Raw genomic sequence first — 19,644 nt, forward strand, 5'->3', positions numbered from 1 at the left:
TGCACCATTATATCCCCAAGCTATTATGTGAACAATACCTAAATAGAACCGTGTGTCTTTTGAGAAAAGTCCCATGTACCATAAGGAAAATTAGTGTAAACTTTAGTAAACCTTCCATCCAGCCATATCACATACATCTAGAAGAAATGAAAGAGCAGTAGCTCTAACTTCCTCCAGATGTATGTGAGTATTTCGAAGGCGAGGAAAGTGAAGCCAGCGATGATTTGCCACAAGGATTGCATGACATAACAGCATCACGCCATCCCCTGGAGAGCTAGTTACGACTCCGCTGGAATGGTGTCTGCAGCAGAGGTGAGTAGTGTTATTATTTTATAAGGGGTTGCCCGAGTAGAGGACAACCCCATTAAGACTTCGTAATTGTATTGGTTCCATCAGATTAGAAAACAAACAAGGTTGAAACATTGTTACATTGTCTTGCTACTATGTTTGTCTTTCAATCTAATGGGACAAAACATTATATTTTTATTCATTCTATCAGATTAAGACAAACATGATAGTAAAACAATGTAGCAGTGTTTCGGCCTTTATCAAGCATATGTCTTGTGGACATCTCGTAAGCTCTTTATATTTCTTAGTTGCTTTTATTGAAGTTTGGTTTATTGGGGAAATTGCTAAAAAGATGTGTAATTCATTGGAGTCTTTTTTCAAATGTAAACATTCTTAAAGGAAATCTGGTATTAGATGTTTGCTACTTCATATGAGAGCAACATAATCTAAGGGCAAAAACCCTGTGTGACAACAGAGCTTCTTTGTTCAGGAACAAACAGGAACAATATATGATAAGCTTAATAGATCAGGAATAAATCATTTGAGTGTCTCTATCTGTGCAGCATCTACAGCAGGCTGCTTCTCTCATACACAGATACAGGAAAAATAGGAAATACAGTCACGTACTATCCCTGTGTGAGCCTCTGGGAGTTTATTTTGTTCTAACTTTATAAACAACATACAAATCTAGCAACTAAACACTCATAGACAGGAATGGAGTTGTTGCACCAAACATATGCCAACACCCCCACTCAACAACTACTTATCCTGTTAGTCCCATTGCGGTTCTGAAGTCCACAAACTTGGTTCTTGATAATGGCTTTGTCATACCATCACCTATCATCTTGTCAGACTCGCAATAAACAAACTCGAGTACACCACATTCCACTAAGTTATGTAAGTGATGGTGTTTTACATCAATGTGCTTAGTCCTTGCACTAATCTTCTCACTACTGGAGAGTGTAATGCATCCTTGGTTGTCCTCATAGATAACTGTTGCTTGAGCTAATGGCTTGCCGAAATCTTCCAAAAGTTGTTTCAACCAAATTACTTCTTGACTTGCATAAGCAGCAGACATATGTTCTGCTTCTGTCGAAGATAATGCAACTGACACTTGTTTTCTGCTTTTTCTGCTGGACCAAGAAATTGAATTTTCTCCTAACTTGAACAAGTAACCACTTGTTGATTTCCGATCACTTGAATCTCCATCCCAATCTGCATCCACATAACCTCTGAGAGTGAGATCTCCTGATGCAGATATCTTAAGATTTAGCCTTTGAGTTTCTTTAAGATATTGAAGAAATCTATTAATTGCATTCCAGTCTCTTTGGCGTGGCTTGCTTACACGTCGGCAGAGAATTCCAAATGTGGCTGTGATATCCGTACAAGTTGTGGTTGCTATGTTTAGAAGCACCTCCACTACTTGTCTGTAACTCTCATTGCTGGGTAGCAGATCTTCTTCTCTTTCCAACTTTAAGTAGGACGGATCCATTGGTGTTGACGCACCTTTGGCTTTTGGCATTCAAAACTGGTTTAGTATTGCGGAAATTTTAGAACTTTGGTTGAGAAGAAAACTCCCATCTTCCTCTCTCTGAATTTGGATTCCCAATAATATGTCACATTTTCAAGGTCCTTAGTCTCAAAGTGCTGGTTTAGAATTTCACCTAGCTTTGCAATTTCCTTTTCATCTTGATGACACATGATTACATCATCTACATATAGGAGAACCTACATCCACAAGTTTGCCTTTAACATACTCTAGTGTCAGCTAATCATCTGGCCGTGCATCTAGTGCAGTCACGAGTGTGTCATAACTTTCTGGAAGACCACTTAATAGAAGTGCAGTAACATGAAAATCTTTAATTTCTCCTCCAATACCCCTGAGACACTCCACAAGCTCAAGGGTGTTTCTTATATATTGCTCCATATTCTGTCCATCACTTAGCTTAGAATGATACAGCTTTCTCATGAGATAAAGCTTATTGCTGAGATTTGATCTTTCATGCACTTTCTGTAACTCATCCCATATGTCCTTTGCACTTGCACACTTGCATATATGTACAATCTGATTATCATCTACACTGAGGGAGATTGTGCTTTGTGCTTTCTGATCCTTCTCTATCCAATCATCTGGTAATGGATGAGGCACTTGTTCCTGAGTATATTTCCACTTACCTTCTCTTATGAGCAGCATCTTCACCTTGAATTTCCAAGACTGGTAGTTCTGGTTAGTGAGGCTTGGTGCTGAGAACTTGACAGGATTGCTGTTGGTGGACATCTTCTCTGTTGCTCTGTGCTGCTTTTGCTCTGGGCTTCTGTTGCTGTGTTACTCTGGGGTTCTGTGTCACTCTGGGCCCAAAACCTGTTGGAAGCGGATTATTCAGGATACTCTTCAAGCGTATGACAACAGAGCTTCTTTATTCAAGAACAAACAGGAACAATATATGATAAGCTTAATAGATCAGGAAAAAAACATTTGTGTGTCTCTATCTGTGCAGCATCTACAGCAGGCTGCTTCTCTCATACACAGACACAGGAAATACAGTCACGTGCTAACCCTGTGTGAGCGTCTAGGAGTTTTTTTTTGCTCTAACGTTATAAACAGCATACAATTCTAGCAACTAAACACTCATAGACAGGAATGGAGTTGTTGTACCAAACGTATTCCAAAAGTTCTCTAGTGATACAAATTACTATTATTAGCAGAAAATTATCAAAATAACAGCAAGCAGACCAGTAAGTGACACATTGCTGGAATCAGGGTCTCTGTCTCTACATTATGCTGATCTCAGATTAGGTGGCAAAAACCTGCAGAGAGATTCCCTTTAACATTATTAGGCTCTCATTGCACCATGTTCAGTGTGTACAAGAATGCTCTACAAAATGAGTGTATTCATAAATCTCCAAGGATCTATTAGCTGATACAGGATATACCAGTATACATATTTTCACTGTACAGTGACGACGAAGCCTATGGATGATGTATGCATACAATCGCATGTGGAAGGTAAGTACGGAATGTAATCATTAATCAGGTTTGTTAAAAGACCTTTAGTATAGTATTAATGAGCACTGAGGCTTGTTGTTCTTTGGTCTGTGGTTTGGGCATTATTCAGACTAAATTTTCTTTCTCCTATGTTTTGCAGACATTGGTTTGTATTCTATTTGTGAAAATACAGCTAGGACATATGCATGAAAAGGAAGCCTGAATGAGTCCTCGGCTTGTTCTTTTGATTTTTCTTGTCATAAAAATTATTTTTTGCATTGACCCCCATCTAACACCCTTGCTTAAAAAACGTTTTGTTAATCTGATATGTTTATAATGAGGTTCTTAGATTTAGGATGGAGAATAACCTTTTCACTGTACTTTAAGATATTGTTGATGATTGGTCTCTTTTTCTTCACTTGTCATGTTTTAATTGAAGATTTTTGGTTTCTGACTTTCTGTTATGTTTTTATCTGAATTTTAGGGCAGTGACCTTGATTGTAAAATAAAGGAAATCAAGAATAATGGTGAAATAATCTCTGAAGATCAAGTGACTGAATGGTTTCTTCAGCTTCTTCTTGGGGTACATTACATGCATGAGAGGTACATTTGTAAATGTATTAGTTTTTATTTTGTATTACTATTTTTTTCTTTAAATTTTTTTTCATAATTCATAAGCATTAAAAGATGTAAAGCCTCTATTATACTCTGCATGCCAAAATGAGGTTATATTTGTTTCCTAGTATTAAATAGTTAATACAGTAAAATATGGAACTAGATAAAACTGGTGCTGACTAAGAATACACCCACAGCCATGGCCGAAAGTGTTGGCACCCTTGAAATTGTTACAGAAAATGAAGTATTTCTCCAAAAAAATTATTGCAATTACACGTTTTGTTTTACACATGTCTATTTCCTTTGTGTCTATTGGAACAACACAAAAAAAAAAACAGAGAGAAAAAAGGGCAAATTGGACATAATTTCACACAAAGCCCCAAAGAGAGATCTGGACAAAATTGTTGGCACCTTTACAAAATTGTGGGTAAACAACTAAGTTTCAAGCATGTAATGTTCGAACAAACTCACCTGTGGCAAGTAACAGGTGTGGGCAATATGAACTCACACCTGAAACCAGATAAAAAAGGAGAGACATTGAGTTAATCTTGGCATTGTGTGCATATGAGTGTGCCACACTGAGTATGCAGATCAGAAAGAGGATAAGAGATCTGTCTGAGGACTTGAGAACCAACATATTTTAAAAATATCCAAAAATTTCAAGGTTACAAGTCCATCTACAAAGATCTTGATGTTCCTTTGTACATGGTGCACAACATAATCAAGAAGTTTACAATCCATGGCACTGTAGCTAATCTCCATGGATGTGGATGGTGGGTAAAAATTGTTGAAAGGCTGCAATGCAGGATAGTCTGGATGTGAATAAGCAGCGCCAATCAAGTTCCAAAGAAATGCAAGCTGTCCTGCATGCTCAGTGTCAGTAGGAACTATCTGTCAACATTTGGATAAAATGAACCCCTATGGCAGGAGACTCAGGAGGACCCACCTGATGACACAGAGACATAAAAAGCTAGACTGCAGTATGCCAAAATGTATGTGAGTAAGCCAAAATCCTTCTGGGAGAGCATCTTATGGACAGATGAGACCAAGATAGAGCTTTTTGGTAAAGCACATCATTCTACTGACTGAATGAGGCACACAAAGAAAAGAACACAGTACCTACAGTCAAATATGGTGGAGGTTCAAAGATCTTTTGGGGTTGTTTTGTTGCCTCTGGCATTGGGTACCTTGACAGTGTGCAAGGCATCATAAAATCTGAAGATTACCAAAAGATTTTGGGTCGCAATGTAGTGCCCAGTGTCAGAAAGCTGTGTTTTCAACCTAGGTCATGAGTCTTCCAGCAGGACAATGACCCCAAACATACTTCAAGAAGCACCTAAAAATGGGTGGAAAAAAGCACTTGAGAGTTCTGAAGTGGCCAGCAATGAGTCTGGATCTAAATCCCATTGAACACCTGTGGAGAGAGACTAAAATTGCTGTTGGGAGAAGGCACCCTTCATATAGGAGAGCCCTGGAACAGTTTGCAAAAGAATAGTGGTCCAAAATTCCAGTCAATGGGTGTAAGACGCTTGATGGTTGTAGGAAGCAATTGATTGCAGTTATTTATTCCATCGGGTGTGCAATCAAATATTAATTTGAGTGTATCAACAATTTGTCCTGCCCATTTTTAGGGTTTTGTGTGAAATCATGTCCAATTTGCCTTCTTTTCTCTGTCTGTTTGTGTTGTTCCAATACATGCAAAGGAAATAAATGTGTATAGTAAAACATGTGTAATTGCAATAATTTTTTGGGAGAAATAGTTCATTTTCTGGAACAATTTCAAGGGTGTCATCACTTTTGGCCATGACTGTATGTGTATTCACTGTGTGATAGATCATGCAGCTGTGCTACTTATTGTATTGTATATTGCTATATATATATAATATAGCTCAATATTATAAATAAGCTGAATAATTCAGCACCATGGACAAGGGACTTATATAAGAATGATAGAAAACTGTATGGATGATTTTTCTCTCTTCTCTATAACATAATGCTAGGCTTTTTCATACTAATAATACATTGGGTGAAAATTGAAGATCCCTTATTTCTGTTTTTGTAATATCACATTATTTATGAGAAATATGCTATAGTCTATGGCTAGTTCCTGTTTCTCACTAGTAGATCATATTCAAAGAATGTACTGATTGCTCTTAAAATTAAACCATACTGACTACTAATGAGTTTCGCTTAAATAAATATTCTCTTATAATATATTAATAGAAGAACTCATTCCAAATTGATCAGGTCAGATTATCAATGTGAAATTTATAAACCATAAGCAAACATCAGCCAGTGCAATCCCTTTACGTGCAATGCATGGTTGGTGAGACAAGAATAATTTTTGATAAAATATAGGGAAATTGCTAAAAAAAAAGGTGCCAGCAGGCTAGGAATCAAAGTTCAGGTAGCGAGTGGTGGGAGGAGCTGCCTAATATAGACCCTGCTGGTACGGGATAGGCCATAGAACCTAATCTCTGCTGGACACAGGAGGGTAAATTCCTACAGATACCGGCCAAGACCCCCTAAGGCCAAATGGAAACTACATGCTGATGCAGCAGTTAAGAGGGGTGCTGCAAATGGCAACGAGATGGCCTGACAAAAGGAGTGACCATGGTGATTAGGGCTGTGCTGAGGAGGCATGCGAGTTACCAGTATAACAATGTGCAGTAGTAAAAAAAATTGTGTCATAGACTTGGCCCAGTGGAAGATCCTCCAGTACACTGGTGGACCAATAAATTCTTGGTGCCTTGGACTGGAGCAAACTCTTTCCCAACTTTTTGAATTGTCGTGCTTGAGTTTTATAGAATTATAGTCACACATTTCATTACACACAATATGTACAAACTCTGTATTTCCCTTATTATAGTAACATAGTTTTGAAGGGTGAAGGAAGACCTTATGTCCATCTAGTTCAGCCTATTTTTAGTGCAGCTGTTCTGCATTGTTGATCCTGGGGAAGGCAAAAAACCCACAGAGTAGAAGCCAATTTTCTCCATAGGGAAAAAAATTCCTTCCCCTAAGCTGGGTCAATCATCTACCTATAATATTATGTTATTCGTAACCTTCTATACTGTTACTCACAAGAAAAGCATACATTCCTTTCTTAAATTCATTCAGTGAGTTGGCCATCACCACTTCCTCAGGAAGAGAATTCCAGAACCTCACTGCTCTTACCGTGTTATAGATGTTTCTTATTGTTTTTTTCTCATCTTATATAGACAAAAACACAAATTTGGACTCCCAACATTCACTGTGGATTTACAATAATTGCTGAACATATGTGTGGGGTAAAGGGGCTATTCCTCTATATCCTCCATGAAGGAGACATCCACTAATGCAATAAACTACAGACTTTTCCACTTTGTATTAAGTTTCAAGTTTTTAGGACTACAAAGCTTTTTTCACATCCAGTGTCTTTGTCACCTCAAGAAATAACATCTCACAATAACAAATTCTCATTTCACGCACCTGGAACTGCCACAGACCTGTATGGTCTTAACCCCTGATCTATACAGCTGGCATGTGCCCGCAACAGCCACAGTTGGAATCGTGATCCACCCGCAGCTGTTACCTAGTTAAATGCTGCTGTCAATTTCTGACAGCGGCATTTAACTCGTGCTTACGTGAAGAGCGTTGCTAATCCCACCCATCGGTGACCCTGTCACATGATCGCAGGTCACTATGGGTCGGCATGACAATGAGAGGTCTGAAGCAGACCTCTATGGTTGTCATTGCCAGATTGCTATGAGCGCTACCCCGTTGTCGGTGCTCATTGCAAGTGAGCATTTCTGCTACACACAGGTGATCTGATCATCGCCTGTGTGTAGTAGAGGCGATTGAAGACTATTAACCCCTTCACGACCTTTGACGCCACGTAGGCGTCATGAAAAGTCGTGCCAGAACGACCCATGACGCCTATGTGGCGTCATGACTTTAAAGCCCCCCTGCGGGTCGGGTGACCTGGGTCACTGAAAGGTCACCCGACCCGCAGATACAGGGGGCTTTGTTCTTCGCCACAGGGGGTGTGGCTTCGCCCCCACCTGGCTACGATCACTCTGATTGGCTGTTAAAAGTGAAACAGCCAATCAGAGCGATAGTAATATTTCATCAATGAAAATTGATGAAATATTACAATCCAGCCATGGCCGATGCTGCTGTAGCATCGGACATGGCTGGAAACACCGATTCCACCCCCCCACCGGCGATCGCCCCCCCCACGACTGAATGACAGCTGCGATCTGCCGCCGCTGTCATCATCTGCCCCCCTCCCATTCCCTCTGCTCCCTGCCAGCTTCCGATAACCCCCTCACCCCATCTCACCTCCCCCGGCACCTTCTAAGTCCCCCTGTCGCTCCCGGTGTCCGGCGGGTCCGGTTCATGGGCGCCGCCATCTTGAAAATGGCGGGCGCATGCGCAGTGCGCCCGCCCGAATCTGCCGGCTGCAGATTCCATTCTTTCATTTTGATCACTCTCACAGTGATCAAAATGAAAGAAAAAGTAAATAAACCCCCCGATTATCACCCCCATAGGTAGGCACAACTAATAAAGTAAAGAAAATATTTTTATTTTTATTTTTCCATTAGGGTTAGGGTTAGGGTTGAAAAGAGGGTTAGGGTTAGGGTTGAAAAGAGGGTTAGGGTTAGGGTTGGAAAGAGGGTTAGGGTTGGAAAGAGGGTTAGGGTTAGGGTTGGAAAGAGGGTTAGGGTTGGAAAGAGGGTTAGGGTTAGGGTTGGAAAGAGGGTTAGGGTTGGAAAGAGGGTTAGGGTTAGGGTTGGAAAGAGGGTTAGGGTTAGGATTGGAAAGAGGGTTAGGGTTGGAAAGAGGGTTAGGGTTGGAAAGAGGGTTAGGGTTGGAATTAGGGTTAGGGTTGGAATTAGGGTTAGGGTTGGAATTAGGGTTAGAATTAGGGTTAGCGTTGGAATTAGGGTTAGGCTTGTGGTTAGGGATGTGTTAGGGTTAGGGCTGTGGTTAGGGGTGTGTTGGGGTTAGGGTTGGAGTTAGAATTGAGGGGTTTCCACTGTTTAGGCACATTAGGGGGTCTCCAAACGCGACATGGTGCAACCATTGATTCCAGCCAATTTTGCATTCAAAAAGTCAAACGGTGCACCCTCTCTTCCAAGCCCTGACATGTGCCCAAACAGTGGTTTACCCCAACATATGGGGTATCAGTGTACTCAGGAAAAATTGCACAACAACTTTTGGGGACTAATTTGCCATGTTACCCTTGGGAAAATAAAAAATTGGGGGCTAAAAAATTATTTTTGTGGAAAAAAATTATTTTTTTCATTTTCACATCTCTGCATTATAAACTTCTGTGAAGCACTTGGGGGTTCAAAGTGCTCACAACACATCTTACATACGTTCCTTGGAAGGTCTAGTTTCCAAAATGGGGTCACTTGTGGGGGGTTTCCACTGTTTAGGCACATCAGGGGCTCTGCAAACGTAATTACGACCGCAGACTATTCCATCAAAGTCTGCATTTCAAAACGTCACTACTTCCATTCCGAGCCCTGACGTGTGCCCAAACAGTGGTTCCCCCCCACATATGGGGTATCAGCGTACTCAGGACAAATTGTACAACAACTTTTGGGGTCCAATTCATCCTGTTACTGTTGTGAAAAAAAATTGCGGGCTAAAAATCTTTTTTTTTTTTGAGGAAAAAAAATGATTTTTTATTTTCACGGCTCTGCGTTATAAACTTCTGTGAAGCACTTGGGGGTTCAAGGTGCTCACCACACATCTAGATAAGTTCCTTGGGGGGTCTAGTTTCCAAAATGAGGTCACATGCTGGGGGTTTCTACTGTTTAGGCACACAGGGGCTCTGCAAATGTAACATGACACCCTCAGACCATGCCATCAAAGTCAGCATTTCAAAATGTCACTACCTCCCTGCTGAGCCCCGACGTGTGCCCAAACAGTGGTCCCCCCCCACATATGGGGTACCAGTGTACTCAGGACTAACTGTACAACAACTTATAGGGTCCAATTTATCCTGGTACCCCTGTGAAAATAAAAAATTGCGGACTAAAAATATTTTTTTTAAGAAAAATATTTTTTATTTTCACGGCTCTGCGTTATAAACTTCTGTGAAGCACCTGGGGGTTCAAAGTGCTCACTATGCATCTAGATAAGTTCCTTAGGGGTTCTAGTTTCCATACTGGAGTCATTTGTGGGGGAGCTCCAAAGTTTAGGCACACAGGGGCTCTCCAAACACGACATGGTGTCCGCTAACGATTGGAGCTAATTTTCATTTCAAAAAGTCAAATGGCACTCCTTCCCTTCTGAGCCCTGCCATGCGCCCAAACAGTGGTTCCCCCCCACATATGGGGTACCAGCGTACTCAGGACAAACTGGACAACAACTTTTGTGGTCCAATTTCTCCTGTTACCCTTGTGAAAATAAAAAATAGCATGCTAAAAAATCTTTTTTGAGGAAAAAAAATGATTTTTTATTTTCACTGCTCTACGTTATAAACTTTTGTGAAGCACTTGGGGGTTCAAAGTGCTCACTGCACATCTAGATAAGTTACTTAAGGGGTCTAGTTTCCAAAATGGTGTCACTTGTGGGGGAGCTCCAATGTTTTGGTACACAGGGGCTCTCCAAACGCGACATGGTGTCCGATAACGATTGGAGCGAATTTTCCATTCAAAAAGTCAAATAGCGCTCCTTCACTTACGGACGCTGCCGTGCGCCCAAAGAGTGGTTTATGACCACATATAAGGTATCTGTGCACTCAGGAGAAATTGCCCAACACATTTTAGGATCCATTTTATCCTGTTGCCCATGTGAAAATGAAAAAACTGAGACCAAAAGAAAATTTTTGTGAAAAAAAAGTACTTTTTTTTTTTTACCGATCAATTTGTGAAGCACCTGGGGGGTTCAAAGTGATCACTATGCATGTAGACAAGTTCCTTGGGGGGTCTAGTTTCCAAAATGGGGTCACTTGGGGGGAATCTCCAGTGCTTAGGCGCACAGCGACTCTCCAAACGCGACATGGCATGCGCTAAATATTCCAGCATATTTTCCATTCAAAAAGTCAAATGTGCTCCTTCCCTTCCGAGCCCTGCCGTGCGCCCAAACAGTGGTTTATGACCACATATGAGGTATCTGTGTACTCAGGAGAAATTGCCCAACAAATTTTAGGATCCATTTTATCCTGTAGCCCATGTGAAAATGAAAAAAATTAATGATAAAAGAAAATTTGTGGTGCAAAAAATAAAATGTCCATTTTCTCCTTCGTCTCATTGGGGGACACAGAGACTGTGGGTGTGTGCTTCTGCCGTCTGGAGGCCGACACTAAGTGTACAAAAAAAGAGTTAGCTCCTCCTCCGCCGCATACACCCTCGCCCCTAGGCCGGGCGTAACTCAGTTTTTGCTTAGTGTCTGATGGAGGCACACGCAGTCTGGAGCTCCAGACTAGATTTTTTTTTTTTTTTTCCCTCCTTTTTCTATGAAGATAAGACAGGGGCGACGGATCCTATAGAGAGGGTCCGATCTCCCCAAATCATCAACGGGCGACCACGTGTGAGTAACCCTCCACGTGTCCTCTCCCGCACCGAGGGACACATCTGGGACTTTTTGCCAGACAACCATTTTTTCTTTTTTATTTTTTAAAGAGGGGCAATGCATCCTGATAAGAGGATTCGGTTTCCCCATAACTTCAACAGGCGAGCACGTGTGAGCAGAACCCAGGGGTCAGCCTCCACGTTGTTCCTCTCCTACAACAACAATTTATAGAGGCCCCTTCCACCCCTAGGTAGTGAGTCCAGGGGTTGAATTGGAGGCGCAGGTGAGCCAAGGGGTCTAGTTACTGGACGTGGCCGAGTACAGGGGGAAGAAGCCGGTACCAGAAGTCCCCCCCCCCCCTGCCGGGGATGGAGCCCACGGCGGATGGCCCTGCTCACCTTTAATATTAGGGAGATCCGTCTCTCTCGCTCGCCCGTCGCCTCTCTCCCGGAGCGCACCGCAAGTTTGCCCCGGTGAGTAACGGTAGAGGTCGAGGCCGTTTGCCCAGAGTGGCGCTGCACCCGGACGCCGCACGCCGTGTGTACCGGAGTGCGGCCGGAAGCCCGCCGGCGGCCGCGGCCCCCGCTGCAGGAGGAGGCCCGTGAGTATCGCGCGAGGCCCCGCCCGCCGACTTCCGGTGGTAGCCGGAAGTCCCGCCCACTGACGTCGCATGGGGAGACGCTCTGTATAGGAGCAGGAGGCCTGGAGGTCAGGGGGTGGAGAACGGCGGGCGCACAAGTCCCGGAGCGGAGACTTCCGCCCTACCACCTCGCGTCCACGCATCCGGAGTTTCCCGGGGTACTTCAAACAGGAGTGGGATGCTGCCGGTGGGTAAGTGCAACTCCGTTTGGAGAACCGCACTGGTTGTCAGGGAAGGGGTTACCCTCCTCCTCCTTCTACCCTGCCTTCAGCTTGTGCAAGTATGTCTGCCAAAGGGAAAGCTCACTCTTTCCTATACGCGGTTTGCGTGTCCTGTGGGGTCAGGCTGCCAAAGGCACAGGCGGGTAAATTTTGTGAAGCCTGCGAGTCGGAGCGCGCCCAGGAGCCCCCCACTGTTTCAGAACCCAGGGGTCAGGACCCCCCGGAATGGGCGGTGTCCTTATCGCATTCTATGCTGTCCCTTACAAGGGCAATTGAATCCCTTCAAGGCCCGGGCAGGGACAAGGATGGTGGTCTGCCAGCGGGAGATAGCTCGTCCTCATCTCAGGACCCTCCAACCATTAGAGGCCGCTCCAGTACCAGGCAAGCTCATATCAGAAGGGCTCGTTCCCCGTCGGCCGGGCCCTCCGGGGCTTCGGCGGCGGGTATTAGGGCATCTCGTTCCCCGTCGCTGAGCTCAGGGAGCGATCAGGATGAGGGCGAGGAGGAGGAGGCCTGGAATCTAGAAAGCCTGGGGTACCAGGACTCGGTGGACAGTCTCATTGAGGCAGTCAACCAGACATTAGAGATCGAGGACGATGTGCCCACAGCCTCAGGTCACAAGGTCTCTTTCAAGAAATCCAGGCGACCACATAGAAGGTTTGCCACTTATCCGGAGTTTGAGGAGCTAGTCCAGAAACATAGAGAACACCCGGATAAGCGTTTTGCAATGCAAAAAGCGCTGCAAGCAAAGTATCCGTTTCCTCCTGAGCTCCATAAGGGTTGGGTAGAGTCGCCAGTAGTGGACCCACCGGTATCACGTTTAGCATCAAGATCGCTATTGTCGATACCCAGTGTTTCTTCTATAAAGGACCCAACCGATCGCCTCATGGACGGGCTTGCCCGCTCGGTATATGAGGCAGCAGGGTCGGCTCTGGCCCCCTCCTTTGCAGCAACTTGGGTGGCTAAAGCCATGGTTTCGTGGGGGGACGCTCTGTATAAGGCCCTCCAAGACAGGGATCTGCCCGCGGAGGTCTTGGAGGTGGCAAATCAGATATCAGGAGCGAGTGATTATCTTGTCAGCGCCTCACTGGACGCGGCCGAGTGTTCGGCTGTGGCGGCAGCAAATGCGATCGCCATTAGGCGTGCATTATGGCTGAGGCTGTGGAAAGCGGATTCTATCTCTAAAAAATCCTTAACCTCATTGCCTTTTCAGGGCAATCGGCTGTTCGGTGAGAAGCTTGATAGGCTTATCTCAGAAGCCACAGGGGGGAGAAGTAGTTTCCTCCCGCAGCAGAGAAGTTGCCCGGCATTCAGGCAAACGCAGAGGCGTTTTCGGCCCTTTCGTAGCCCCTGGGGGGGGACTTCGGCCAGGGCATACTCCTCCGCAAACGATGGCCAGAGTAGGGAAAAGCAAACCTCTTACAGGGCCAATCCGCTGGGTAGAGGCCGAGGCCGTTTGCCCAGAGCGAGGGGGGCCAGATCCCAAAAGCCTCCAGCTAAATGACTGGAGGCGCTCCGTACCTACGGACGACAGAGTGGGCGGACGCCTACTAGGGTTCAGCCACGTTTGGGTCGCAGTGACACGCGACACTTGGGTGGCAGAACTAATATCGTCCGGGTACAAGATAGAGTTTGTCGGACGGCCGCCACAGCGATTCTTCCGTTCCCGACTTTCCAAGACAGATTCGCAGGCGGAAAGTTTGTTACAGGCTATAATGACGCTACAGCGCAAAGGGGTCATCGCCCCAGTGCCGCAGGGCGAAGAGTCGCAGGGGTTTTACTCCAATCTGTTTTCGGTCCCCAAAAAAGACGGGACTGTGAGGCCAGTACTGGATCTAAAGATCCTGAACAGATTCATCAGGGTCAGGCGATTCCGGATGGAGTCCCTCCGCTCGGTCATTGCAGCCATGGATCCAGGGGAATTCCTGGCCTCGATCGATGTGCAGGATGCATATCTACATATTCCGATATTTCCCCCACACCAGAGGTTCCTGCGATTTGCGATCGGAGGACGACATTTCCAATTTGTGGCTCTGCCCTTCGGTTTAGCCACTGCCCCCAGAGTCTTTACAAAGATAATGGCGGTGGTTATGGCCATCCTGCATGCACGGGGCATAACGGTGTTACCTTACCTGGACGACCTTTTGGTAAAGGGGCCGTCGTTTCAGGAGTGCCAGGACAATGTCAGTATCACTCTGGATACCCTGGCCCGTCTAGGCTGGTTGATCAATCGGAGCAAGTCGTCCTTGGTTCCAGCCCAAAGAATCGTGTTCCTAGGCATGATTTTCGACACCTCCCGGGGGCTGGTGATCCTCCCTCAGGACAAGGCGCGAAAAATCAAGCAAGGGGTACGGAACCTTCTACAGCCGGGCACCAGATCCATCCGGTACGGCATGAGTGTGTTGGGCAGAATGGTGGCGGCGATGGAGGCAATCCCGTTTGCCCAGTTCCATCTCCGTCCGCTTCAGCATGCGCTCTTGTCAGCATGGGACCGGAGGCTGCTGTCTCTCAGTCATCGGTGCAAGTTGTCTCCGCTGGTCCGACGTTCACTCCGGTGGTGGACTCGCGACTCGTCTCTGGTCCAGGGGAAACCCTTTCCCCCGGAACAATGGTTGGTGGTGACGACCGATGCAAGCCTGCAAGGTTGGGGATCAGTTTTCCAGAGTCACACAGCCCAGGGGCGGAGGTCCATTCAGGAGATAGTTCTCCCGATCAACATTCTGGAGATACGGGCAATACGATTGGCCCTGCAACATTTCCAGTGTTTCCTGAGACACCGGCCGGTGCGCATTCAGTCGGACAATGCTACAGCAGTAGCATATGTCAACCATCAAGGGGGCACGCGCAGCCAGGCAGCCATGCGCGAGGTCGGGCTGGTACTGCGTTGGGCAGAGAAGAACCGCGTGGTAATTTCAGCGGTGCACATTCCGGGAGTCGAAAACTGGGCGGCAGATTTTCTCAGCCGACAGGGGGTCGCGGCAGGGGAATGGTCCCTGCACCCCGAGATCTTTCAGCAGATCTGCCAACGGTGGGGGACACCAGACGTAGACCTTATGGCATCCAGAGAGAATGCCAAAGTACAAAGGTTTGTCGCTCGATCCCTCGATCCGCAGGCAATCGCAGCAGACGCTCTGGTGCTCCCGTGGAGCAAGTTTCGTCTCCCGTACTTGTTCCCCCCGCTGCCGCTGCTTCCAAGAGTTATCAGGAAAATAAGGAGAGAGAAGGTTCCAGCAATTCTGCTGGCCCCAGACTGGCCCCGGCGGGCCTGGTATGCAGATCTGGTTCAACTAGTGGTGGACGTACCCTGACGTCTTCCAGATCGGCCGGACTTACTGTCCCAGGGGCCGATCTGCCATCCGAACTTAGGGGCCCTGTGTTTGACGGCGTGGCCATTGAATCTTGGCTGTTAACACAGGCAGGATTCAGGCGCGATGTGGCGGCCACGATGGTGAGTGCCCGAAAGCCTTCCTCGGCGAGAGTATATCATCGAACTTGGGAAGTTTTTTTCCGTTGGTGTAGGGATCGTGAAGTGGCTCCTCTGGTTTTTTCGATCCCCAACGTACTGGCTTTTCTACAGGCAGGGCTGGACGCAGGGTTGGCTCCGAGTTCGCTCAGAACGCAAATCTCGGCCCTGTCGGTGCTTTTCCAACGAAAAGTCGCTTCCGTCTGGCAGGTTAGGACGTTTATGCAGGGGGTCGCACATTTAGTACCCCCCTATAAAGCACCGACGGAATCATGGGACCTGAACTTGGTGCTCAGGGCCCTTCAGGAGGCTCCTTTCGAACCATTGCAAGAGGTCTCCTTACCTTACCTGTCCAGAAAGGTCGTTTTTCTAGTAGCTATAACGTCTATTAGGCGGATTTCGGAATTGGCGGCCTTATCTTGTAAACCGCCGTTCCTGACCTTTTATAAAGATAAGGTAGTTTTAAGGCCAGCTCCTCCCTTCTTGCCGAAGGTTGTGTCTGCATTTCATATCAACGAAGACATTGTCTTACCCTCATTTTGCCCGGCACCGGTGCACAGGGTAGAAAAGGCTTTGCACACCCTGGATCTGGTAAGAGCTCTTAGGAGGTATGTGACAAGGACAGCGCCATTCCGCCAGACAGACTCTCTATTCGTGGTTCCAGAGGGGCGGCGGAAGGGGCTCGCTGCGTCCAGAGCGACTTTGGCCAGATGGGTTCGCCTGACGGTCCAAGAATCTTATCAAATCAGTGGCACGCCGGTTCCGGCAGGGATCAAGGCTCACTCGGCACGGGCAGTGGGTGCCTCATGGGCACTGCGACACCAGGCTTCAGCGGAGCAGGTGTGCAAAGCAGCTACCTGGTCCAGTTTGCATACGTTTGTCAAACATTATAACGTACATACCCAGGCATCCTCGGATGCAAGCCTGGGAAGAAAGATTCTCCAGGCAGCAGTTGCGCACCTCTAATCAGGGGCGCAAATTAGCATGGATTGGGTGAGCTAAGATCCCGCCCAGAGGACTGCTTTAGAATGTCCCACAGTCTCTGTGTCCCCCAATGAGACGAAGGAGAAACATGGATTTTTGTGAGTACTCACCGTAAAATCCTTTTCTCCGAGACGCTCATTGGGGGACACAGCACCCACCCTATCAGCCAGTTGGCATTTACTTATTTTGAGTTATACAAATCCTTGTACAAGGTTTAGGGTGGCCCCTTTTTCAGACATATAGTTTCTTGCCTGAGTTTAAGGCGCGTTCTCCTACTGCTTATGCACTAAACTGAGTTACGCCCGGCCTAGGGGCGAGGGTGTATGCGGCGGAGGAGGAGCTAACTCTTTTTTTGTACACTTAGTGTCGGCCTCCAGACGGCAGAAGCACACACCCACAGTCTCTGTGTCCCCCAATGAGCGTCTCGGAGAAAAGGATTTTACGGTGAGTACTCACAAAAATCCATGTTTTTCCTTCCACGTTGCTTTAGTTCCTGTGAAGCACCTGAAGGGTTAATAATCTCCTAGAATATAGTTTTGAGTAGCTTGAGGGGTGCAGTTTTTAGAATGGTGTCACTTTTGGGTATTTTCTGCCATATAGACCCCTCAAAGTGACTTCAAATGTGAGGTGGTCCCTAAAAAAAATGGTTTTGTAAATATTGTTGTAAAAATGAGAAATCGCTGGTCAACTTTTAACCCTTATAACTTCCTAACAAAAAAAAAAATTGTTTCCAAAATTGTGCTGATGTAAAGTAGACATGTGGGAAATGTTATTTAGTAACTATTTTGTGTCACATCACTCTCTGGTTTAACAGAATAAAAATTCAAAATTTGAAAATTGCAAAATTTTCAAAATTTTCGCCAAATTTCTGTTTTTTTCACAAATAAACGCAAAAATTATCGACCTAAATTTACCACTAACATGAAGCCCAATATGTCACGAAAAAACAATCTCAGAATCGCTAAGATGCGTTGAATTGTTCCAGAGTTATTACCTCAAAAAGGGACACTGGTCAGAATTGCAAAAAATGGCCAGGTCATTAAGGTCAAAATAGGCTGGGTCATGAAGGGGTTAAAGCATGCAAAAAGGAAAAAAAATTTTTAAAGAATATTAAAAAATAGAAAATATATAAAAGTTCAAATCACCCCCTTTTTGCCCCATTCAAAATAAAACAATAAAAAAAAATCAAATATACGCATATTTTTGTTATTGTCACGTTCAGAATTGCCCGATCTATCAATATAAAAGAGATTTAACTCGATCAGTAAACAGCATAACGAGAAAAAAAATCTAAACATCAGAATTACTTTTTTTGGTTGCCGCTACATTGCATAAAATGCAATAACGGGCAACCAAAAGATCATATCTGCACCAAAAATGGTATCTATAAAAACATCAGCTTGGCGCGCAAAAAATAAGCCCTCACCAAGCCTCAGATCATAAAAAATGGAGATGCTACGGGTCTCGGAAATTGGCGCCATTTTTTTTCTTTACCAAATTTTGGATTTTTTTCACCACTTAAATAAAAAAAACTACTTATATACATGCTTGGTGTCTATAAACTCTTAATGACTCATAATGACCTGGAGAATTATAATGGCAGGTCAGTTTTAGCATTTAGTGAACATGGTAAAAAAAAAAAAAAAAAACAACTGTGGAATTGCAATTTTTTGGCAATTTCATCACACTTGGCCCTATTGACCGGAAAATATAAAGGTTATGGCTCTGGGAAGAAAGGGAGCAAAAAATGAAAATGCAAAAACGGAAATACCTCTGGTCGTGAAGGGGTTAAAGGGGTTGAACCTTTTTACATCGTGACTACATTGCACATCACTGCTGCAGCCAATCATTGAGCTAGCTCAGTGGCTCATGCCATCTCATTGACAGAGCTGTTAAGCTCATTGATTAGCTGCAGTAGAGATATGCATTGTAGATGTTAAGTGGAGGCTGCAACATATCAACAAAGATGGAAGCCAAGGCAGAGTATATCACTGGTGTTTTAAACTTGTGAACACCTCTGGGCAAAAAAAAAAATGAAAAGAGGAAACCCATTTAGGCTATGTGCACACGTTGCGGATTGCACTGCAGATTTTTCCGCTCGGATTTGGTGAAATCCGCAGGACAAAAGTCCTGCGGTTTATCTGCGGATTAGCCTGCGGTTTCACACCTCATAATGATAAGGTGTGAAACCGCTGCGGAATCCGCACAATTGACATGCTGCGGATTGTGATCCGCGGAAAAATCTGCAGCATCTGCGCAGCGTTTTTTGTTTTGCTTAGGCTATAATGGTACTGTTCACCGCTGCGGAAACCGCTGCCGATCCGCAGGGCCAAATCCGCTGCGGATCCGCAGCAGAATCCGCAACGTGTGCGCATAGCCTTAGGGTTCTATTTGGATCAAATCCAACAGTTATCAAGTGGATGAAGCTAGATATTTGGCTGTATAGCGTGGATGCCGCTGTTATTTGAGCGCTGTAAGATGGTCTTTTATCTGTTAATATTGGCAGTATTAGACCGGGGTCAGACTTGCGAGAAACTCGGACGAGTCTTCCACGTCAATACCCGGCACTGCCATGTATTTCTATGCAGCCGCACGCTCCGCTCCCCAGTGCCGGCGGCAGTGTCGGGTAATGACATGCAAGACTCGTGCGAGTTTTGTCGCATGTCTGACCCCGGCCTTATCCTCCCAGCATTTAGCCCATGCCCATATTCTGTACATATGCTGGTAAACCACAGGCCACAGGGAATAAAATAAAAACAAGGAAAGCGTTACATGTAACATAAAGGTGGCATTTCATATTCTAATTAATACAACGTTACTATTGATTTTGAATTTAATGTATTTGTTTTGGATTAGCTTTATCCTTGCATTTAAATGCTCCTCCAAAGATTTTGTATAATTTTCATCAGACATTAATCATCTTTGTACTGTATATATG

The 19,644-nt window shown here is 45.2% G+C and overlaps 1 protein-coding gene across 2 annotated transcripts in view; it reads left to right on the forward strand.

The window, feature by feature from the left end:
- The window catches only part of NEK11 (NIMA related kinase 11), a 450,471-nt gene that overhangs the window by 170,577 nt on the left and 260,250 nt on the right, over positions 1–19,644 (forward strand). For both annotated transcript variants that reach the window (XM_073569426.1, XM_073569421.1), the window contains exon 4: positions 3,759–3,877. In XM_073569426.1, the coding sequence (XP_073425527.1) occupies positions 3,759–3,877 (119 nt within the window). The remainder of the gene's footprint in view (positions 1–3,758; positions 3,878–19,644) is intronic.

This window comes from Dendrobates tinctorius, unplaced genomic scaffold (assembly GCF_039654945.1).
Source record: "Dendrobates tinctorius isolate UK_male_01 unplaced genomic scaffold, ASM3965494v1 ptg000005l, whole genome shotgun sequence".
NCBI classification, from domain to species: Eukaryota; Metazoa; Chordata; class Amphibia; order Anura; family Dendrobatidae; genus Dendrobates; species Dendrobates tinctorius.